This window comes from Porites lutea, chromosome 6 (genome assembly GCF_958299795.1).
Source record: "Porites lutea chromosome 6, jaPorLute2.1, whole genome shotgun sequence".
NCBI lineage: Eukaryota > Metazoa > Cnidaria > Anthozoa > Scleractinia > Poritidae > Porites > Porites lutea.
The window spans coordinates 33,128,358-33,152,644 of NC_133206.1; the positions used below are offsets into that span (position 1 = coordinate 33,128,358).

Consider the following 24,287-nt stretch of genomic DNA (forward strand, 5'->3'; position numbering starts at 1 on the left):
GCGTTTGGATCATCAGTCTTGAATATAGTGCATAACCAGCTTGCACTATTGATCATGAGTAGGCAAGCTTGATTTGTTGAAGGAGAAGTCGTCATAATTATCATCAAGAAGGTGATAAGACTGTTGTTGGGTGTAAAATGGGAGAAGAGGTGTTGGTTTAAACTTCAGCTATTTATACCCTGGTGGCTCAAAGATGGTAACCTTTTTTTGCCAGCCTCGTTCTCAATCGTCATCAACGATTCCTGATGTGACGTCACCCTTCAAACTCAATCGGATGACGCGATTTGGCCTGGGGACGAGGCTGTTTTTTTGCTGTTTTGCTGTCATATTTGGCAATTGAACTAAGACAGTTTTCGAGAAAAGCAAAACCGTAAGTCCTGTTGTTGTCAGTTCAGATCAAAAGATGATTCTTTATCTTTCTTCAAAATTATGTTATATGATGCAAGACCATGAGGTTGGACATGTTGGCTCATGCAGACCTTGCAGTTGGCATAATTATTGGCATAGTTTTAGAAATATACGAGCACTGCGAGCACTATATTATGCTCCCTTTTAGAGCACAATCTATCTAAGCCAAAATGCGGTGGAAGCCCGGGGGGGGGGGGGTACTGCCATGCCATGGGCTATATAGGTATGTGCCGCTGTGAAGTATATGGTTTTCAAGCAGTGTACTCTGGGATAGGGTAAATAAATCAGAGTGTTTGGGTCTAGAAGAGGGTATCATTTTCCATTTAAACTGATCAATTGGCTGAAGATTTTAATCTAGACTAAGGAAACCGGGAATTGCACTCAAGAATACAAAAAAAATCAAATTGGTGTTGTTTTGGCTGGACTGTGCTAGTGACCTCAGTTGTTTCTGGAAAACAGCTACTCTAGGATAGGGGGGATTTGGGGAGTTTAGTCTAGTATAGGGTAGCAAAATTCACTTGAACTAGCTCTGGAATAGGCTAGGGTCCCAGCGGCATATCCCCACCCAAAAAGTCCTAAAGTACCCCCCGGGGGTTGAACCCAGCCCCCAGGCCTCTCCCCTTGATGGCAGTAGGAAATCCGAGGTTCAGTGCTCGGTCCTATCATGGTTATCCCAGCCCCGAAAAAAGGCACTGAACCGATGATATATGGGTGTAAGTAAAAGGTCCTGCAATGTCCTGCAAAACTTCAGAGAGAGTTGAGCAAGAGAAACGGTCACGTGTTAAGGTCACGCGCGGTGGTCAATTTTTCGCGCGTCTTCTTCGTTTTACAGAAACAACCAAGGTCAACCAAGTCAGGTAACACCAAAACGTGAGTATTAAAAGTCTTGTATATTTCAACATTATATCTCTTCCCCTTCCCTTAAACTCCCTGAAGCCAATTTTCATACTTATCATTGAGGAAGAACTGCTTATTTTTTCACGGGTAAATTGTTGAAAAATTGGTCGACAAATGAAAGCAATCTGCCTTTTTAGTAGGTCTCTGAATGACAAAGTCGACTAGCAAAAAAAGATTGTTTTTTCCAAATCACGAGAAAAATGATCAAATCTGACCTTTTTCGCCAAGTCTAAGTGTTCCATAGAGTCAAGAGACAAACCACTTTAGACGCTGAAAATGTAAAATCGATCACGCCATTTGCCAAATTTGAAGGTTTGCTGTAGAACCTTTGTGAAATGTGTTAGAGACCCAAAACGACAGCCCAAAACAGTTTTAACAACCAAATTTTATTTTTATTTCTCTCTCTCTCCTTTATGTTTTTAAATCTAAACGACCCGCAGGTTTTATAGGGTAGAATCAAAACTTTTAGGTTGGAGCCTACACAAGAGAAACTTGAATATAGCCACAGCGACGCTTTGTCTCAAGTTCATCCTTGGTTTAAATAATTATTTTTCATTGTTTTCCGGTATGGAAATGTTTGATAATCAGCTTTGAACCAAGGATAAAACTGAACCACAACACATGCATGCCTCCTATATTGCGAAGGGCAAAGCGCCCTTCCCCCACCCCCACCATCCCCCAACAGCCTGCAGGCCCGGGTTGTTCAAAAGACGGATAGCGCTATCCACCGGATAAATCACTATCCAATGGATATGTATTAGAGAAACCAATTGTGCTATTCAGTGGAGAGAGATTTATCACGCAATCCCACCTTTTAAATTCCATTGCCTTATGAAAGTTTTCACTCTTTTTCACTCTAAACATGGTTTGGCGACACCAGGCGTCTAGCCTAGTCAAACCACTGCTCGCAGGAAGCAACAACCCCCCTTTCCACATGAAATATCTTATGACTTTCTTGATGGTAGAGCCGTTGTTGTTTTACCTGAACCCTCCTCCACACGCAACTGTTTAATTAATTTGTAAAATCACAGGCATAATTTATTTACACCACAGTTTTTCAATCACAGACCCTTCACTCATCTGGAAAATAATAATAAAACAAATAGATAACAAAATGCTCGGCTACTTTTACAAATCAAAAGTCTTTATTGATTTATTAAGTTAATTTTCTGGTAAAAACGAACAAAATCTTTGCTCACAAAAATAACTGAGATTGAAATCCATGATATTAGTATTGTTTTGTTTAAAATAAGACCTATAGCAGATGACAAAAACTACTGTACTTTGAAGACACTTTTTGGTTGCCTCTTGGCTGATGAACAGAGAATAATTGAAGGTTTTTGTACACATTATATTAGTTTCCTTCCATCACATCTATTTTTTAAATATTGGGCACATTTCGTACAAGGACATCTTATTAATAAGTGCTAATAATTTAAAGAGGGCCCTGTACAAAAGAAAGCTACCTATTGAAAAGTCTATAACAAAATCAAGTGCAAACCCACAAAGCATTAACTTTCATGACAGACACATTTAAAGCACAGATTAAGTTGAATGCAAGCATTATGCAGGTGCTAAGTTTGGGTTTCTATAGGAACGAATCTACTGGTGTGTCATTGTCTTTTAAGGGCAGTTATAAACTGCAAGGAACTACAACAAGATAACAAGAGTTACGGAGATGTTGTTACAACAAAGGTAGGGGGTTCGTATCCACTTTGAGTAAACTGCCTGTATTTGCTGCTGTCCATAATAACTAGTTGCACTGTATAGTTAGCTCTCAATCTTAACCCTTTTAAGCTCAAATATCCACACGAAAATTCTCCAGACTGATCTCCATACATTTCTCAAAGAATAAGTTGAGAGATTTTGTTAAAAGATCAAAGCATTTTCCTTTGATTGATTATTTTATTAACTCTCATAACCTTTTCTCTTGAGTAGTAAGTATTAACATTGTTAGGAGAAAATTGATGTTGGTCACTCTTGGTAACACACTGATCTATTTTACCCAAATTAGGCCATTTTCGTGTTACCCAAAGCCTCTGTTTAAAAGCAAGGCCAACTGCTAGGCCATTGATATAAAAATGTTTTTTAGTCTCATGCAAATCAAGCTCATTTTCACAAGAAAGGTTTTGCACTTAGCCTAGCTTTGTAAGTGATAGTTTTTGGAACTGAGAAATGACCTATCAAAGGCAATTCAGGGATAGACCTACTAGAATACATTCATGTCAATTATTGACATTATTATTAATAGTGTTTGTAGGAACAGACTTTATTCCTGGTTTGTCCGGTCAGGGCTACAAATTTCTTGAAAATGAATTAATTGTCTCCCTAAACAAGGGCAGCATCTTTACTGCTTCTGTCATTTAAGCCTGTCTCCTACACTTCTTTTCAAACTAACCACAAAATGTGAGTAACAAAAGAGTTCAGTTAAACCAAGGTTTTAAATTTGCATTAGATTAAAAGTGACTTGCTTACATGGCACAATATTCATCTAAAAAGTCATTGATAAGACTGATAAGAGTCTCTGGCAGATCTGATCTAGCGGTGGTTGGGTTTAAACCCTAAGATAAAATTGCTTATGTCTCAAAAATGCCTCATTTTGCAAAAATGACCATTACAAAAAGATGCAAATTCACTTTCAGCAATTAAGACTGTGATTTCCCCGGCAAAATGTTGAAAACTACATTTCTGTGGACTAAAATTTCAAAATTTTGTCGGGAAGCATGCCTCTAAGGCCTTGTCTACACAAATCCAGATGTTTTTGAAACCCCGTATTTTTTACACAAATTAGCTTTCCATCCACAGAAAACTAGTGAATCCGCTCAACAAAACAGCATCTTTTTTAAACTGCTCTGTGGAGTGGGGTTGTAGGCCCCATACACACAAATCCAGGTTAAAAAAATATGTGGTTTCAAGAATGTCTTGATTTGTGTTGACAGGGCCTAAACCAACCAAGATAATTCCACTTCAGCAGCAGTCATTAAAATCCTAGATTTGCCTCAGAGAGTATACACTTTAGCAACGTGCTTCTTGAACTTCCTTCATTATCTATTTTCTCTTTCAGTAGTAAAGCTCCTTAAGATGTATGTTGTTCCTGTTGTTCCTGTTGTTGAGTTTCATCATGTGTTTGTTCTTGCTTTCCTAATCCCTCCGCATGTTTATTGATTGCCTCTGCTGCCTGCTTATAAGAAAAAAAGTTTTAAAAAGCATGTTTTAATGGTCTAGGATACTTGCCAGTATTCAAATGTGAAAAAACATGAAAAGAAGTTGCCTATTTTGCCACTAATAAAGAAAATATCCCTTCCCAAGACCCCTCAGTGTCTAATATTATATTGGCTATCAAGCAGAATGAGAACCTTTCATGTCACTTCTATTCAAATGCCTTTCAAGTGATAATTTGCTTTGATGAAACATTACAGAAAGCCACCATGTACATTAATGTTAGATTCAATGCCCTGTAAGGTATACAAGGTACATAACACACTCAGGAAGAGATTAGTCAGTTTTCTTAGCGTTATGGGCCACAAAAAACCTGCCATGGGGTAATAAATTACCAACCTGCACAACGCCACCAGCAAGATGTTTAGCGGTATCTGTTGCATGCTTTTCAGCTTCTCTTCTTTTGGCCTCTTCTTCTGCAAGCTGTTTCTCAAACTCTGCTAGTTCCTCATCAGTGTATGGAGGTTCTTCTTCAACACTCTTCCAACCCTCATCCTTTTCAAACTCATCACCATTGCTGGCTCGCAAAAATTCATCAAGTGACACAAAACCATCTTTATCTTTGTCAATCTGAAATACAGCATATAAAGTTCAGTAGTAATGAAAATCAGCATCAATCTTTCATTTAGTCCAAGTCTGTAGTAATTAAAGCAGTCAATAATAGAGATTTCCAGCCCCCAGACTAAAAATAATTGACTAAACCCTCCTTGTCTGTAAACAGCGACTTGTAACAACTTTAATCCATTTAACAATAATAATAGTCATCACCATTATCATAATTACTATTCTCTTTATTACATGGGCTATTGCTTAACATACTCTTGATCAACGAAGCAATTCTTAAATCACTGATTGATTAGACTTTAATTTAGAAATGTTGGTTTGTAGGGAGAGAAGAAAACTCTAGGAGCCACAACACTCTTACAGCCTTCTAACTCTTTAGTAACTAATCATTGGCTCTTTTGGCTCTTTTGGCCCTTAGGCCACACTTACACTGTAAAACCAACAATGAACTTTACACCTTAATATGAGGATTGATGCTTCAATAATCAAAGAGAGAAATGATGGCTGAGAGAAATAATGCTGAAGATCTAGTGACAGGGATGTCACTAAGATTTCAAGTTGCCGGGGAAATACAGCAAGTAGGTGGGGAATCAAACAGCTAGGGATTTCTTTTGGTTCTATTTTTCTTCTATTTTCCAATGAAAGTAGCCAGGAGCCACATTCATACTAGCTGGGGGAAATCCCTGGCCCCCACGTCTTAATGACAGCTCTGTTATGAAGTGCAAAAACAAGGAACCATGAATTATCTAGTGAGTGTTCATGGCTCTACAGAAGGAAATTAGCGCATCATCAGGCAAAAGAAAATTACTGCACAACATCTATCACTGATTAAAAAAGAGGTGACAGACAGATAGCAGCCAACACTCCAACTATTAATCACTGGCTCTTTTGGCCCTTGCAAACCATCCAGTGATGCAAAACCATCTTGACCTTTTTGGTTTAAGTTTGGTTTCTCTGAAGAATGTACTCAATAGCCACTCAAATTTTCACTTACCTCAGACATCACATGTTCTCTCATTCTTGCGATCTCCTCATCCTTTTCCCTTGGATCATAGTCTTCATCTTTCTCATCATAAAGTTTATCAACCTGAAGTACAAGCCACATCAAAAAACAAGATTTAGCAAAGGAAAATAATTTAGGATTTTTGAGAATTTTGGTTTTAGCATCTACTAGGACTGGAATGGTACAATGAACATTGTTTTATTTAATAATAAAAAATACTGTCCTTACCTCTTTAATAAACAGAGATTCTAGCTCCGAAGTGTCTAAGAAGTTATCACCATTTGCATCTGCAGAAAAAGAAACTCATGTAATATCATTTGCATGTATCAGGTTGTTCTTTATGGTCCTCCCTTATTATTTGTTTAATACACTTTGCTGGACTTTTAGAGGAGTCATTTCTATTAAACTAGTTCCATAGGAGGATGCAATGTTAATTCAATACTTCTTCAGCCAAATTCACTATTTTTTGTGGGTACCACTCCAACCAATTTCACAGAATCACTCTTTGGACACCCTCTTGAAAGCATGTTTTCCCTGTATACATGTATCTAGAAACCTTGAAGTCTATATTTAGATTCTCTCCTCACCATCTACATTATGTAGACTTGACACAAGACATTCCTACAAATGCTTAATACCTTACAAAATTGCATTTTTTTATACATATGTATCATTCTTTTTTGGCACTAATAATTAAAATGGCAGACTTCACTACAAAAGAATAATTGCAAAACACCATAGCACATACCATGTAATTTGAAAAATGTTTTTGGATTAAAATCCTTTGCTTCAAGGCCATCGGTTTCTTCCCAAACTTGCTCCAACTGAGCCTTACTTCCCTGCAAGCAAGGGAAAATCATAGAAGTCAATTTATTGAATGTTGAGATGGCCGTGCTTGGTGTTCACTTCTACACCTTCTACTCTCTTATTAAGTGCAGTTAGCTGGACCTTATTTCCAGAGTACCCCTCTGGCAAATAACTTGGGCTGGGCTAACTTGGGAGTCTTGATCACTTTCAGCTTTGCAGTTACACACTGATAAATTGGCTAAGGGGAAGGAAAACCTGAATGCAATTTTGTGGTAAATGTCCTTGCCAATAGGTAAGAGTAAGAGACAGTAGTTTGATCTAAATTCATATTAGTAACCACAAAGGTATTTAAAAGATACAGTAAAAAATGGAAAAAAGAATCATCTTACAGGATGATGAAGGTTCTTGGATGCATTATGATGCTTCTCTTGTAATTTTTTATATCTCAACTCTTCTTCTTGGCGTGCCTTTTCATCAAGGTCTTTCAGATGTTCTCGTCTTTTATGTTCCTTATCCATTTCATGCTTTTTGAACTCATCTCTGCGTTCTTTATCTTGCTTATCCATTTCTTCATGGTGCTGCAATTAGTAACATTTATAATATTGTATATAAAAATGTTATTCAACAGGGCCCAGATGTTTAAAAGGTGGATAACGCTATCCAATGGACAAATCTCTATCCAGGGGATAACACAATTGATTTCCCTAACACTTATCCACTGGATAGCGCTACCCAACATTTGAACAACCGGAGCCAGACCATTTCAGCCTTCAAAAGCAGGATGGCTTCCTTTCAAATGATTTATTGGGATATATTTGGAGTCTGGAGATGTACCACTGCCTATTTGCTGTATTACAGTCTACCTTGAAGTCTACCCCATCCAAGTCACTTTTTTGTGCCCCATTTACACTGTACAAAGATAGGCAAGTAAGTCATAAGTGTTGCACTACAGTGATGTAAAGGAAGAGCTCTCCCTGCTCACAAAGTCAGATTTGGTGAGCTTAGAATGGTGCCCACAAAAAACTTCACTACTATGGCCATCTCCTCCTTACTTGCTAATGATCGCTCTTCAGAGGGTCATTTAATCCATCACTGAGAAACACGGAGGTGAAAGGAGGCCATTTGTCCTTCCTGTCAACTCTGCTAGTGCTCTGTGTTCCCTTCCATCAACCCCCTTCAATGCTACTCAAAAGCCTATTAATTAGTGGGTTGCAGTTTTTCTTCAAACAAGGGCACATTTAAACAATAGAGAGCTTAAGCAGCAGACGTTTTTGAGGTCACAAATGCCAACCGAAAGTCACTCACGCCAGTGGAATATACTGCACAGGTGTTTAGGTCCATGAGGTCAGGCTGCTGACCCCAGAACGCCACTTTTGAAGTTCAAGATAGAACGTGAGATTCTAGTAGTCGAAAGTTCGCGTTTGGGTAAAAATTATTTGGTAATTTAAGATATTGTGGTTAAATTGTTGGCCTAAAACCAAGGAAAATTCTTCTGCTTTTCATTCAGAGTTTTCAGAGATGTAAACATCAGCTAAACAGTCTCTGATTCTAATTTGTTTTTGACAGGCAGCATGACCCAGCTAGCTCTAACTGGGTGCAGAAATGGAAGATGGCAAAATTTATGGGATTTATGCAAGATTTACTCAATTTCTTGTCCATGTGAATCATCATCAGATGAACAAACATCTTATTTCCGAGTGCTCTATCTTCTTGTAACTTTTAACGGCCGTTAATTTCAACTGCATGAATTGTTGTTTTGTTTACAATGAAAAATATTAAAGTCTTAAATGAAAATGTTATGACTGCATATTTTTGTGCATCGGGTTGATTATATTATTATATCCTGAAAAAATTTTCTAGCGAGAGCCTTGTGATATTTGGCACATTCAACTTTGAAAATGAATGGCAAACTAAATCTCATTTGTGGTTCATGAAACTGCAAATAGAATCGACTGCTAAACTTCGATATCATGTATGGTAATTTTTGTTCGATACACAACACACTGTTCTACACAATCAAATAGTACGTGACGGCATTTCAAGCTTGGCGAATAAATGTGAAAGATGAAATGTTCACATGAGAATGGGGCAAATAAAATGTACGAGTCCCCTTCAGCCCTTCAGCGACAAAGATCTTTCTGAAATTCAAAATGCTACGTCATGAGTGAAGACATTTCACAGACAAAACGTCCATAACTGGACAAGACAACAAGACATCCATAACTCATGTTATGCCAAAACCAATCATTGCTTAATCTTCGCTTTTCGCGCCACAAATGCCATACTCGATCCAGACCAGGCACAACCTTCCTGACGTCCGTGACCTCAAAAACATTCACTGCTTAAGCTCTCTAATAACAATGAACAGCTTAGCTGTGGACCTTCTGTTTTACAGTCAACCCAAGTCAAGCATACCCCCCAAGTTTACATAAATGAATTTATTATTCGAAAGTTGAATCTGTTGGTATTTGTAGATTTCAGATTCATGTCTACATTCTTGCATGTGTAATGAGCTGTGAATTCACACGCAATTCAGTTACGAAATTTCTACCAGCTAAGTTTCCCTGAATTTGATGTAAATGTCTTCTATGAAATTTAACCCATGTGAAGATTTTCAATCTGACCAAATACAGAGAAGTTCTCGTAAAATATTCACTACTCAGTATGCATGCAGGAATGCCGATTTGAATTTGATACTAGTTACCGGAACGACTAACGGATTCATTTTTCAAATAATCAATTCATTAATAGAATCTTAGGGGGTACGCTTGACCTGCCTCGACTGTAACACCAATTCCCCCTACAGTAGAACTTTGATAACTCAAACTTGGATAACTCGAATTCCTCACTAACTCAAACTGTTTTTTGTTTCCCTTTAGAGTTTGAGTTACCGGGGTTCTACTGTATTTGTCACAACCCATTGGAATTTTTTTTCCCTCCTCAAAGAGGCTGACAAAAAATGAGGGATAGCAAGGAAATTTCCTCACTTATCTTGATACGTTAAGTTTTAATGTATTTGCTCAGGCACGGGAATTCTACAAACTTGCGTTTTCTCAAGACCTTCTGCTCGAAAAATTTGCAATAGCTTTCACCAATTCTATTGATCCAGCTTTCTACATAACCGTTTTAATTTTTTTGCTACTTTTAGGTAAGAGTCCTGTTATGCAACGTATGTTACAAAAACCTACCTTCCATAAAAGCTTCTTGAAATCTTCAGGTCCAAAGAAGTTGGGATTTTCATCATCAAATAAAGGATTCCAATACTCTCTTTCCTTGAGCCCATTTAAATGATCGTTCATTTGTCGACGAATCATTCGCTGCCTCTCGACTTCCTGTCGTTTCAGTTCATCGAGCTTTGTCCTCACATCGTGCTTCACGAGATCCAAATCATCAGCAACTTGTCCAGTTCTTAATTCCTCCTCAGAGGCGTTTAGTAATTTCTTTACATAATCATCGTCATTCTCTAAAATTTCAATAACCTGCTTTAGATAACGAGCGTATTCTGGATCGCCCTTTTCTTCACCTTCTGTCTCAGCTTTCACTCTCTTCTCCTTCTTGACAGGGGGAGCAACACAAAGTATGGCCAACCCGATCAAAAAGCAACATACAATCACTGGCTTGCGCCACATTTTATATGTTTCGCCACGGAAAACAAAGAACAGTGGATATTTCTTTTTGCTCCACGGGGATCACTCGATGTAACACAGTTATTTGCCGAAAATTAAATCAAAATCAAGAGGAAAGACCGCTTGTTGGTTTCTGAAACGTGGCACAATAGAAGCACCAGATCTCCTGTCACATGGCACGAATGTGGTCAGCCCCAGTCCTCATGAAAAACTGGCAATTCTAGCCACATGCAGCTCAAGCTCTCTTCAGCTTTTTCAACCTTATCTCCTTTATTAACACCATTTACACTAACAGTTTTGCTATGTAACAAAAATTAAATATCATATAATAGAGCCAGAAAACAACTAAAAAATTGCGTGCGTGTTAAAAACCAGAGTGTTCACTGGCTTTCGTGATGGTTATCCACCTGCGGCAGCAAACAATTTTCCCGTAGACGTGGAAACATTCACATTACAGCCCTGGATTACAGAAAAAAGAAAAAGAAAAAAAAGCCTTAAGAAAAGAGAGACCGGCTCGCTACCCCGGAGCGCTCAGGTCCGTGATGAATGGTGTCTACCCCTGAAAGAGCGTCGATACCCGCGGGACAACCCTCGCAAGGGAATAGAAAAACAAGTTATATGGCGTGACGAATATTTGCCCTGTCTGACCAATCAAATAACATGCTTTCGTTTTATAGGTCAGTGAGTTTAGATAAATATTCACGTAGGAGTGAAAGTTGTGCTCATTTGTGTTCAGACAGAACTGCTCGGTTTGTTGTCAGTACATACGTTCATTTTTCCTAGCGAACATGTCTGGCTTAAGGAAGGCGAAAAAGTATGACTGGAAAGACAGCAATTTGGCTTTGTTTGGCTCGGATGTAGAGAAAAATGTGAGAACTTGAGATCTGTTAAAGCCCGCGTTGTTTTGTCACAGAGCGATACATGTTTGGGCTTTAAACTAAATTATTTTAGCGACGCACAGAGATCCGAGGCAACTCGAACGGTAGCTAAGCATATCGTACATGTACATGTGATGTTATGTTAATAGAAACTAATTAACTGTTTACTGTCTTCGTAACAGGTGAAAAGAGAAGCTGCTGGAAAAGAAAAAGCTTGGGAAGGAGCTGGTGAAAGTCCTGGTTTGAAAATTTGGCGGATCGTTAAATTCAAGGTAGAGCAACCTCAAAAGCCAAATCTGTTTGTTATTTATGGACTTAAATAGACTGTTGATACTAGCACTGATTGGTTTCTTGCTTTTCATCTTTCAAGTAAGATTTTCAAAACCTAACTTAGCTCACAAAGTCTTTTTCCTTAAAAAAATGCAAACTTTATGATGCATGCAATATAGGAAAATATTCTGCTGGAACTTTCCATTTGACGGGTGTGATATGGGTGTGTTACATTAAGTTGCAGCAATGCAGATGAGTGCAGTGGTGAAAGACAATGGTCATTTTTAGAATCATGATTTTTGTTTTCGGTATACTATTCTCTCTTCTGGACAATTCTGTGCATCAGCTGGTCACAATACAGATTAAATTGTGGTCCCAGCAGTCGACGACCAAGACATCAATAATATGCATTTTCTTGGTTTCATTAAAATATTTTGTGCAGTAGTAAACTGTATTAAAATACCCGGAAACTGGCCATAACTATACAAATATTGGATGCATTTTTTTATATAAATATATCTAGAGTTGTGTGGAGGTGTCAAAAGAAACTTCGACTGGCCAGATAAGACCAACTTATGTCATAATTTAAATTTTTGCTTAACAGCATAACAGTGTCATTGTGCTTATTTAATAAGTAAATAAGTGATTGGAGGCGTGGTTCTGTTTCTAGAACTTTAAGGGTGCAATATCTGCTTTATCGCTATCAATACAAATAATATTAATTTATTGTCTAAATGACTTGGAGCTAGTCTAGGTTTTCAAATCACTAAAATGTGACTGACAGTCCTACCTATCGAGATTTGCATCCATGGGTTGATGATGTGAACTACTAGCTCTGTATTCTCCAATAAATTAATTTTATTAATTTTATTATTTTATTACTTTTTAAGGTGACAGATTGGCCCAAAGAAGATTATGGCAAATTCTACAGTGGTGATTCATACATCATCCTCAACACGTACAAGGACAAGGAAAGTGATGAGGTAGAGAAATGTTTCAATTTTAAAATAGTTATAATTAAAGTTCTTAAAAACTCCGAAACAGATAGGTTTTCAAAGCCCTTTTAAAACTAACAACAAAGTTACTTTGTCTAATGGCAAGCACTAGCTGATTTCATAACTTCGGAGCAGTTTCTGCAAAAGATCTATCACCGTAAGTAACTGTACATAGTAGTCTTGGGGATAACTAGGAGGTTTGAATCACTAGAACAAAGTGTATGGCGAGGAGTGTAATGATGTAACAGCTCTTTAATATACACTGGGGCAAGACCATTAAGAGATTTGTACCTAATCAACAGTAACTTAAAAATTTTTCTGTCCTTAACAAGAAGTCAGGGGGAAGCTAAAGATATGCAGGAAGGAAAAGTTAGAAAGTTAATAGTTTGAATTTGAATCAGCTTTTCTGTCTTGTTTAAACGTGGGCACTGTGCTCAGAGTAAACGGGTGCTGGTACCCAGGTTCCAGCTTCTAGACCCCTGAATATGCAAGGTTCTAACATACGCACACTGTAACCAATAATTATTTGGTTAAACTTGGAAAATAGCTCAAAACTAAAAGACGCTATAGTTCCATTTGTACCTCTACATAAAACACAAAGCACAATCAAAGTAAGATGAAAATAAGAAAATCAGCTTGCCCAAAATTAAAGGCAAGTTCTTGATACAGTTTTGTGGCCAACTCTGAGCCTGTCCTTACATGTGCCTCTTTTCTTCCCTATAAATGATATTTTGCAGCTTTTGTATGATGTCCATTTTTGGATTGGAAAAGAGTCGACACAAGACGAGTACGGAACAGCAGCATACAAAACTGTTGAACTGGACACTTTTGTGAGTTTTGTCAATTATTTATTGTTTTGTTCATTCCTTGAAAAGGATCTGTACTATCCCGATTTTTTAAACTTTGCACAATAATTGACAGCCATATATAGGAAACTGAAAAACTGCAATAAAAAGATGGGCTCATCGTGCTTGTTTTTACCCTGTGTGCCTGTGATTCTTAGTGTTTTTTCCTAGTTTATTCAAAAGGCTAGAGTAGCTCTCGGCTGTGCCTCAAGAAACTCTTATGCCTCTTTTGTGCTCTCCAAAAATCCCTGGGGTTTCCAACTAAATTAAAAAAATCCTGGACCAACAATAATCCCATTCCCATACTCTATCAATAGAAAGCATTATAAATATTTAATTATTAACCACAAAACAGGTCTGGTTGTACTTTATCCGGCAGAAAGATGCAGCCAACATACTTGCACAGTACTACACCAATTATCAGATTTTGTTGAATACCCCTCAAAAATCCCTGCTTAAATCAATGCACCCATAAAAATACTTGCTAAATTTTTTTGCCCCAAAAAATCCCATAGGTAGAACGAAAAATTTAAAACTCCTCTGGCACATATGTTTACCTCACCAGTCAGGAATGGTCCCTTACCTGCTGAGCTAAAATTTAAGGAGAGTACTGTAAACTCTAGAAAACCCCGCCCTTCCCAGGGCTAAAGGCTAGGGCTGCTGTTTAGTTCCTCGCCTACTAATTGCATGCTCACGGCAACTTGAAATGTTAGTGACAATCCTTATTTTGATTTCAGGTTTAAAATAATAAAATAATAACTCAGTCATGCATGTCTCTTTCCTGTGTAGTTGAATGATAAGCCTATTCAGCACCGTGAGGTCATGAAATTTGAAAGTGACCTGTTTAAATCTTACTTCAAAGTTTTGGAAACTATGGATGGAGGGTACGTTAATAATTATCAAGTTTTGAATAATTTCTAGTGAGTTTTTTCCTGGGCTTTGTTGCCTTGGTTTCTTATAAGTTACCATATAACCCTGTATTGTTGATGAATTGCAGGTGATGGTATTACAAACGAGATATATTTTGACAACAGCTTTTTCTTTCTTGTGTTAATCAAAGCATGTGTGAATTTGACACATCATCAAAAAAGCCATAAAGATTAAGGTCAAAAAAGAGAAGAACATTTTTTAGCTCAAAACTCAGAAACTATAATTCAGCACCCACATGTACAGCAGTAGCTTCTTCATGCCATCAACTTGAAGAACCCTAGACACCATCTTGACAGATAGGCAAGGTAAAGCTGACCGGTCAGAAAATTCCAATGAAAATCTTGTTCAACTTCCCACCTGTGCTTCCTTCAAGATACCTTTACAATCCCCTGGAACTTCAGGGAAACATCTCATGCTGAAATGCAGATGAGTAATAACTGTCCAGCAATATTAGAAGGAAAAAAATGGAGAAGAAAGGCAAAAGAAGAGGGGAGGAGAGAAAACAAAACGTTTTGGGATTTTTATTGGCCAGATGTACTGACAAGAAAAAGCTAGTACATGTAGTCAGACCAGCTTCAAATGGCGTTCCTTTTGCCTTTTTTTTTTTAGGGCTGACACTGGCTTTAGAAGAGTTGGGCCGAAAGAGTACAAGCCACGTTTATTGCAATTTAATGATGAGGTACATGTAAATGTCTTGAATTTTTGTGTTTGATGAATTCTGATCAACATTGAACAGTGTCATTATTACAATAAGAACTAATTTTTTGGAACAAGGTCAGTTGCATTTTTATTATCTAAGCCTTTTACATTACCTCAGTGCTGTACGTCAACTTTGGCTTACATAGTCTTAAAAACCTGTTAAATTTCAGCCACCCTCTTAAAAAAGTCATTTAATCACCAATGTTGTTGCTGGATAAATGCATAGCTCTGAGAATTATGCAGTGAGATGAAGTAGTGCTTTAAAATTACTCTAGGGACCTGTAAAAGTCCTTGGAAAGTATTTTGAGTATTGCAATGTTTATGGTTATCTGCACACACCATGTGATGTCTATGCTAGGAGATTAGGGCGGTTGGAGTATTAGCATTCAGAGCTGTCATTAAGAGGCGGTGCTAGGGATTTCCCCCGCCTACTATGAGCGTGGTCCCCGGCTTCTTTCATAGGTAAATGGAAGAAATGTACAACCAAAAGAAATCCCTAGCTGTTTTATTCCCCACCTACTTGTTGTATTTACCTGGCAACTTGAAATCTTAATGATCATGACATCCCTGAGCATTGAGGGTACAGAAACATAACACAAACTGCATCACGGTTGCTAAGTTATTAAAGAAGAAGGAAAATTCAAACACCAGAAAGCTCAGAAAAATGTTACGAGCTCCAGGTGAGAATCAAACTCATGACCCTCCAAGTTTTGGTTCGGACACTCCAGCCACTGAGCTACTGGAACTCTTATGGTGGGTAGGGTGAGTCAAGTTTGAGGCCACTTTTCCTTGTATAGACCCTTAAGACCCTAAATGGAAACTGATGCACTCTTGCAGTTAACCCTTAACCCAAATCACTAAACTTCAGTGGTATAGTCCATTTTAGAGTAGTCCATTTGGGTAGTCCATGGGGGTAGTCAATGATCTGGAGGCCAGTGTTTTGTCCACTACCCAGTGGAGTGACCTGGAAATTCAAATATTTGGACTTTTTGTGGTCCATAAAATGCTGGTAAAACACCTACATCAGTCTGTAACCCTTGTTAATGGTTTCTTGCAGGGAGGCCGGAGGAGCAATGTGGTGATCACACAGGTACCTTACTGCAAAGAAAGCATCACCCCTGATAATGTCTATGTCCTTGATACTGGATTAAAAGTTTGGCAGGTAAGCCCCAATTCTACCTGGTTCAGTCATTATTAATTTGTTACCTCTCTCACACATACACTCAGACACAAACATGCATTGACATACATTTGAATGGGTGGATACAGGACTACTGAAAAGGTTACAAAATATAAGGTACTATCACCCATTTAAAATGGGTGCTATCAAGGAGGGTCCCGGGTAGGGTTCTTCAATCCATTAATAATAATCATCATCATCACCATGTCTCATGGCACGAGAAGGTGCATCCGTGCTGTCAAACCAACACTTTCTGTCTTGTGCAACCACTTTGGCTACTTCCCAGCTCTTCCACCCTGCTTGGTTTCAGTCTTTCTCAACTGTCCTTCTCTAAGTAGTTGTTGGTCTTCTGGTTGTCCTCTCGTTAATTTTGATTTAACCTGGGTTGATTCTCAATTTCCAATGTCTCCTAGCCCTAGAAAACAAAAGAAAATAGGAATCAGTCTAGGTTAAAAATTGTTAACCTGAAATCAAATTTGACCTGTAACATATATATGTTGTAGTTAATTTTTTATCTCAGGTAATTTTTGTTTTTCCTTTGTTTCCTGGTATGGTAATGTTGCTAACGAAGTTGAAAGAAAGGAAAAATAAAAATTACCTGAGATAAAAAATTAACTACAACAGACAGATTAATCTTCCCAAAAAAGACCATGATTATTATTATATGCTTGGAAGATGTTCACTGTTCTTCCATTTTATTGTACAATGACAGCAACACAGTTTATTGATCCAGTTTTTCTAAAAATAGATATTCATAATTAATAATAGCAATTTAGGCAACAAATATTGCATTCAAAACATGTAGTTAATGGATTTGGTCTCCACAAAAATTAATATATTTACTACAAAGGTAACCTTAATGTACAAGTTTCTCTATAGTCTACCACATTTTTTCAAAGTCATTTATTGATCAACAAAAAAGGTTTAAGACATAGTGATCCTTAAGGAAGAATTGCTTGGACACCAAAACCAAACTTGGGATTTTGATTTTTCTGAGTCATCAATTCCCTTCATTGCAAGTATAGATTTTTCTGGAAATTATACCCCAATGTTGCATGTTTGCATTGAGATGATAATAATTATAGATAAATATATTCTGTATTTTTAAGATCAATGGCAGTCAGTCTGATAAGGATGAGCGTATCAAAGCTGCACAGTATTTGCAACAGTTGGAGGTCAGTGCCAATAAGTCATTAAGAGGGTTTATTAACAATGAGGTCACCTACATAGGTGGTCCATTCATGGTTTGGGCAAATCTTAAGCAATATTTTGGACTGCTAAATTTCATCCTGGAATCATGCATACCATTCGCACAAATCAGTTTCATGTACCAAAAAGCAGCTGCAGTTAAGCCTGAATATGGTTTGAAGATATGGAACACAAATTTGTCTTTGAAACTTTCTGGCTGGGAATACAGGACCACCTTTTCAGGAATTCTGTTTCTCTTGGAAGTTTTTCACTGCAATGACCCAAGAGCTGGATGTGATCTTGTTCCATTTACTCTCCAACTGAATTCTCCGCAACAGTTTTGTAAATAGTAAACTATCATTGACTCTGTTTTTTTTTTTTATTCTATAGACCCTCGCCCGTTTTCCTTTATTTTTACTTTTAGTTTTTATTATTTTTCTTGTAATTATGTTTTAGTCTGAAAGAGGAGGTGTAAAAACAGAGGTTATTGGTAAGTTCAAATTTCAGTTCCCACTAACTGAGTGAAATTCACTCCCTTTCCCTATAAATTTATCAGTGTGATTCCCACAAGTTTGTTGGTTGCTGAAAAGTTGCTTTTGCCCAAATTTTTGAATTAGAAAATCAATAATAGATACCGTCAAACCATATTTATTAGCTGTCACCCCGCATTTATGCAGTTCCAGAAAATATCCATACCTCCACCATGGAGGCAATTGGAAATTCCATGGTTGGGATGTGGTTTTCTAAGAGGCCCATGATATTCCACAGGGGGAGCAGTTGGGTGATTAAATGATTTTCCAAGTGATCTTTTCCAAATTCATTTTTGAATTTAGTTCCAAATTAAATTTTGATACTTACCGACCTGGTAGATCATAATCTTGAAGACATAAATAAGTTCAACTTCACCATTTTTTTTAATGAAATTATGAATAAATGAAAAACATATAATTATGTGAACTGCGGATTGAAGAATTATTTGAAGGAAGATCATCGCAGTTATATACACAACTTATGCAGTTGCGAAAAGAAAGCCTGAAAAAAATTCAGGCTTGTACGGGATTCGAACCCTTGACCTCTGCGATACCGGTGTAGCTCTCTACCAATATTAAGCTCACAAGCCAACTGGGAGCAGGTCGCTGAATTGGTTCGTTATAAACCTGTGAAAGGATGATGATGAAATTATGAATATATGAAAAACATATATGTGAACTGCGAAGTGAATAATTATTTGAAGGATGATCATCACAGTTTCAGGCTTTCTTTTCGCAACTGCATAAGTTGTGTATATAACTGCAATGATCTTCCTTCAAATAATTTAATCATTTATAATAGAAATGGAAAATCCAGGCAAATGAAATTCACTTCTTATTGGAGTATAGATATTTTCTGGAACCACAGAATTAAGGGAAAGTATTTCCAGAGGTTTTGCAAGTGACTGCATAATAGAGGGTGACCACTAAAGTTTAATATATAAGTTTGACTGTAAATAAAGTTAAAAAACAAAAATGATACTTTGATGATTCTGTAATGATGTCTTTAACATTGACTTGTACTATGACTTGCATTAGATGATGATCGTTTAGGGTTCCATCTTGACAAGGTACTTCCTTCTGGAGACCCATCAGGTGACATGGAGGTAAAGAAAAAATACTTGACAGTTCACATATTTAAGGTTATATTATAACAGCGATAGACTGAATCTTCTCATGGCTAACTGCCGTAGTTTGGAATGTTTGAGTGGGACAAGAGAGAGATATGCCTGACACAGAACCATTCACTGAGGTGTGTCATGACAGTCATCCAAATTATAGAGGTAGAAGTGATTGGATTACACCAATACCTTCTGACCTCTGACACTGTGCTACGGGAAATTAAAAGCAGATCAGATGATGTGGGAAGGCGATAGGTCCTGGAGGCCCTACCACAAGAATGAAGAAGCTCTTTTAAAAAACTAACTTTGAGAAAATGGCCAGTTATGCTAAGGCAGATATTCATGGCTTACCAAAGGACCACACACAACATGAAGCAAAAAAGATGTACCATAAGAGGTCAAGAAGTTTTCAACTAAGTTGGAAAGAAAACATATCCTTGGTTGCGATTCATACTGTGGAACTTGTGTTGACTCCAACAGTAGTGCTGAGAGATTAGCAAATCTGAACTCTTCTTTTGTCTCAAGAACAGAAAATTTCTGTCTGGACTCGATAAAGAGTCATGAAAGTTCTAAAATTCTAGGATGGGCTGCAAATACTTGTCATGTTTTGAAACACTTCAGTTTTTTCTTCGATCAGTGGCTTGTCCTCATGGGCAAGTGATATATTAAACTTGCTAGCCCAATGCCTAGTGTCCAAAAAAAATTATTGTTGTGACTGCTAGAAATTCTTTTGTTTCTATTATTATTCATATTTATGATCAAACTAGCCAAAGGTTATCTTCATAGTAATAATAATGACAATGTTTAATGAGGACGCCTACTTCACCCTAAAGGCTTTACAGAAGGGTCCTCCTACCAAAAAAGAGAAATCTATAACTAAATTAGAACTTACTAAGAACTAACTATCAATAATTTTATTCATTAAATAAGCCTAAAGTGCTTTAGAGAGGGGTCCTCCTACTATAAAACATTAAGTGAAAAAGACAAATCTATAACTAAATTAGAACTTACTAAGAACTAACTATCAATTAATCAAATTGTTACATTGCAGGTGGCCTTTTTAAATTTGTCAAGTGACTTGGGCTCCCTCAATGACTTAGTAGATGGGGAAAGGTTCCCACCCCCACCCCAGCCCTGGTAGATTATTTTCACTTTGATTTACTATTTTCTTTACAGCCTGGAGATGATGACTTCAAGAAAACTATCTTTAAACTAAGTGATGCAAGTGGGCATTTGGAATTGGAAGACCAAGGCATTTTTTCAAAAGGAAAACTGGATAGTAACGATGGTAAGGAAATGCTTTTGTTCAAATTGGTATAATAACACTGAATTTATGGTGGTCTAAATCACATTACGCGGAGATTAAATTAACTTTCAGGTTTGGATTGTATGTTGTGTAATGATGATGATTGTAAATTGTGCTTGTATCTGCTTTCTCATTGGCTAAGAGCCTACAGTTAATTTTGGTAATTAGCCCAACCTTCATATTAGTTAATTATCCGCTATCAGATTAAGTGACTACTCTGTAGGTTGTGCCTGCAATGCACAATTTCCAAAAGCAATGTCAAACTATGTTCCATGCGATGCTGTGTCTGTCCATTTTCTCTTCAAAACAATGGATGTACAACAGAACAATAAATTATTAGGTTCAGTTTTTGTGATATCCAGAATAATCAAGGTTAAAGTAAGTGTTATTCGCCAAGCCTAAGCTGATAATAACACTTACTTTGACCTTTATTATTGTAGATATCGCAAAACCCTCATCCAATAATAACAATTATTGTTTATAATTATATTTACCTTTTTTAGTGTTCATTTGTGACACTGGCAAGGAATGCTTTGTCTGGATTGGAAAGAAAGCTAGTATTGATGAAAGACACAAAGGCCTACAGTACGCTCATGTAAGTATTTTGGATGTGGAACCTCTCTCTTAATCCTTCCAAGATGTTTCTTGAACTAAGATATATTTCATGTTCCTAAACTGACCTTTTGCATGGATGAACACGTTATGTACAAGTGAATTGAAATCCCTGTTATGCTCTTTTACTCTGTGCACTGAAAAGGGAGAAAATGTTCTGAACTTGCTGTATAATCCTCTTGGGACCCACCAGGCTCAGCCTCTAATTTACACATAAGTTTCCAAGTTAATCAATTATTGTGCATGAACTGAACTAAATTGTAGAAACATGCATAAAGAGATGTTACTGACAGATGAAACAGATAGAAGGCTTCGTGAAGGGTAACATGTGATCAGGCGTGTGTTTGGGGGGGCGGGGGGTAAAAGCGATGGGCAAAGGGAAGAAGGACTGCCATACTTAGCCTATGCAATGACGTTTTCACAAATCCGTTTATTTTTAGCAGTATTTTGCGGTATTTTTCCCACGAAAATCAAAGCATCATTCATTGTATTACACATCCATAGTATGATAATGACAAAAAGAAAAAGTAAATGCCTGCAAAACATCAAAAATACTATTTTCTGGTCTCCAGTTTTGGCTGAATGATTTGTAAGACTTATTTAATAGTCATAAGGCGCAGGAAAATTGATCTAAAAATAGATTGGTCTGTGAATAAGCCGCTTCACAGGCACAAGGGAGTGCAGTCTTCGAGTTATGGGCTCCTGGTTAAGGGGTTTCATGATACACGACTGTAATAACTTTTTAAATTAACACCTAATAAGACATTATTAACCTAAATTCGAAACTATATAGCCCAACCCTAACCTGGAAATTTTTTCACTTAGAACTATCTGATGAACACTAAACATCCATTTGTGCCAGTGACTGTTGTGTCAGAGGGACAAAAGTGCGAGAAATTTGATAATGCATTTTAAATGGATATGAACAAGGTAAAAGCTTTGTGGCACAACCAGGTTTACACATCAGTTAAAGATGCCCACTAGGATTTGCATCCCGGTACAATCTGGGTGCAATCGTTCCAAATCATCCAAAGTTGTCAAACTCGCTTTCCCAGGACCCTCCTACCCGTTTCTTCAGATCCTGGTATTTCTTGATCTTTTCTGTTTCGGCCTCTCCAGTGCTGATGTCGGAAGGCAACATAATACAAGTGTTGAAGCATTATTATCAGCGTCATCGTCATCGTCGTTCTCATCATCATCATCATTACTACTACTAATGTATTTTTATTGTCTTGAAATGCTTGGGTACCCAGGAAAGATATTTAACAACCATTCCTCGAGCCCGAAAGGGCTCTTAGTCAATAGCCCATGAGGCGAAGGCCAAATGGGCTATTGACTCAGAGGCCATGAGGGCGAGAGGAATAATTGTTTCAGTAAAATCCAACTAGTTGGTCAAAAAATATCGAGACAAAACAACTTTAGCTAGTTAAAGCTAGTCCTTAATTCCTTTTTTGCCACCAAAAAGCCGGCACTTTTAGCTACTAGTGGGCTATAACATATAGCCTAGTAGTAACTCAACTAATCAGAACGCAGCATTGATGATAGACCACGAGTTGGATTTTACTAATTGGTGTAAGCTCATTATTAGCTCACTAGCCCACTATAGTACACTGCAATCGATTGCTTCAAAAACGGTATAAGACGTAGTCTTCATTGAGGGCTATCAACTGTTGTGTAACCCTGAGAATTTGAGAGCTGAGATATCTAATAATTTTTTTTTTATATTCATGAATGAAAATATATATAAAATGAGTGCGAGGATCATTTACACTTTCATTACTACACGTATACATTCCTTTTTAGTACCACTTATAACTTGTTTATCCAAGTTCGGCACGATGTACTGAACTAAGTAATTTTCAGGGACACAAGATAAGGATCATGATTGTCAGTAGCTATACACTGTATCGTTTCAAATTATAACAGCATTTGGCTTCATGCGCAGACGTTCTTAGGGTTTTGTCCTCGCTGTGGAGAGGATTACATTGACAAGCGTAAGAACGTCTGCATGGGAGCCTATGCGGTATTAGGGATAATTGACGAGCTAGGAGGTATGAACGCTAAACAAAAATGAATGTTTTATTCATTTCATTTCCAGATTCTTTTCAAAGAAGAATGAAGCCAGCCAGACATGCACTGAGGCTTTTGATACTAATTTTGATAAAAGTTTGTAGTAAGGGTCCTTATCAGGCCCTGATGCAGAACTACAATTTTTGTAAAAGTAACAGCTAAAATAAAGGCATTTTGTTAAAACTGCTCTGCTGATTTATTTGTATCCACTTTTGTAGCCGTAACTCACTAATATATTTGTGTTTCTCTTTGTCCAAATTCAGTAAAAGCAGACATTACACCCTCTATTTAGTTGCACGTCAGGAAATAGTATTGTGTGATGTGTTCGCTGATCCCTAGGGCCTCCCGGCCACAACTCTTACGAACATTGCGCTAGGAAATGTGGCTTGTTCCTCAAACGTGCCTCATTTAAGGTTAAAAAAAAAGTCGAGTACAGAGATAGGTATAACTGCATTCTCATAACCTTGAACCTTAATTGAGCAGTTTAATTTAAAGGAGAAATTAGTTGCTTGTCATTAATGGGACCAAGGGTTAAAAAAATGCCGTATTATTTGACACATTATTGGAGAGGTCAGTTTTATTTCCTGGAAAGAGGGAATATTATGTTAACTTGGGTCCCTTCCCTGGATCCACCCCTGATTATTCAAAACTTAATACATGAACTGTAGAAGAAAGATTTAACATGAAAGATTGTCAGAGATATGTATGCAACTTAAGCAGTTGCAAGGGGAAAATCTGAAAGAAATTCAGGCTTGAACAGGGTTTAAACGTATCCCCTCTGCATTACCAGTGAAGTCTCTTACCACTCATACTCATTCCAGTGTCTTTTGTTGACGATAAAATTTTATTATTTTAGAGGACAGTTACATGTTGAGAACAAAGGTTGTAAAAGTTTTACCTTAAATAAAGTCACCAATGCAAAATAAAGTGTTATTACATGATGTCATTCTTATTATTTAAGTTTTTAATACTGATGCAGCTAGTCCACCGAGATTACACCAATAGTGTAACAAAATTTTCCTTAGGCATAAGTTCACAGACTTGAGATGTCAAGGAATCAAATTCTTACTACAGCTTTCTTCATCACCAACTTTGAAATGTCAGTGAGGCTAAAAACCTCCTGTAGTGGTGGATTTAGA

General features: G+C 37.3%; 2 protein-coding genes across 3 annotated transcripts; one reads left to right on the forward strand and one right to left on the reverse strand.

Moving 5' to 3' along the window:
- Positions 1-2,428: 2,428 nt before the first annotated feature.
- On the reverse strand, positions 2,429-10,680 carry LOC140940343 (nucleobindin-2-like). Of its 2 annotated transcripts, none has more exons than XM_073389290.1 (7): positions 10,087-10,680; positions 7,288-7,476; positions 6,840-6,930; positions 6,320-6,378; positions 6,083-6,175; positions 4,864-5,094; positions 2,429-4,483 (listed from the first exon to the last, which is right to left on the reverse strand). In XM_073389290.1, exons 1-7 carry the CDS (start codon positions 10,525-10,527, stop codon positions 4,382-4,384), a joined length of 1,206 nt encoding a protein of 401 aa, XP_073245391.1. In that variant the 5' UTR covers positions 10,528-10,680; the 3' UTR covers positions 2,429-4,381. The 2 variants fall into 2 exon arrangements, with proteins under 2 accessions (XP_073245391.1, XP_073245390.1); XM_073389289.1 differs by having other exon boundaries at positions 2,429-4,486.
- A 555-nt stretch (positions 10,681-11,235) lies between these two features.
- On the forward strand, positions 11,236-23,331 carry LOC140940987 (gelsolin-like protein 2). Its single transcript, XM_073389942.1, has 14 exons — positions 11,236-11,393; positions 11,585-11,674; positions 12,563-12,655; positions 13,405-13,497; positions 14,302-14,396; positions 15,052-15,121; positions 16,199-16,303; positions 17,431-17,496; positions 17,966-17,999; positions 19,078-19,145; positions 20,337-20,448; positions 20,970-21,061; positions 21,904-22,008; positions 23,177-23,331. Exons 1-13 carry the CDS (start codon positions 11,313-11,315, stop codon positions 21,991-21,993), a joined length of 1,089 nt encoding a protein of 362 aa, XP_073246043.1. The 5' UTR covers positions 11,236-11,312; the 3' UTR covers positions 21,994-22,008; positions 23,177-23,331.
- The last annotated feature ends 956 nt before the right edge of the window (positions 23,332-24,287 follow it).

Coding starts and splice junctions, on each gene's coding strand:
- LOC140940343 (XM_073389289.1), bottom strand. CDS start 10,527: ATGTGGCGCAAGCCAGTGATTGTATGTTGCTTTTTGATCGGGTTGGCC. Junction 6,176..6,319: donor AATCTCTGTTTATTAAAGAG/GTAAGGACAGTA, acceptor CTTGTACTTCAG/GTTGATAAACTTTATGATGA. Junction 5,095..6,082: donor GAGAACATGTGATGTCTGAG/GTAAGTGAAAAT, acceptor GCTGTATTTCAG/ATTGACAAAGATAAAGATGG.
- LOC140940987 (XM_073389942.1), top strand. CDS start 11,313: ATGTCTGGCTTAAGGAAGGCGAAAAAGTATGACTGGAAAGACAGCAAT. Junction 12,656..13,404: donor AGGACAAGGAAAGTGATGAG/GTAGAGAAATGT, acceptor GATATTTTGCAG/CTTTTGTATGATGTCCATTT. Junction 18,000..19,077: donor TGTAAAAACAGAGGTTATTG/GTAAGTTCAAAT, acceptor GACTTGCATTAG/ATGATGATCGTTTAGGGTTC.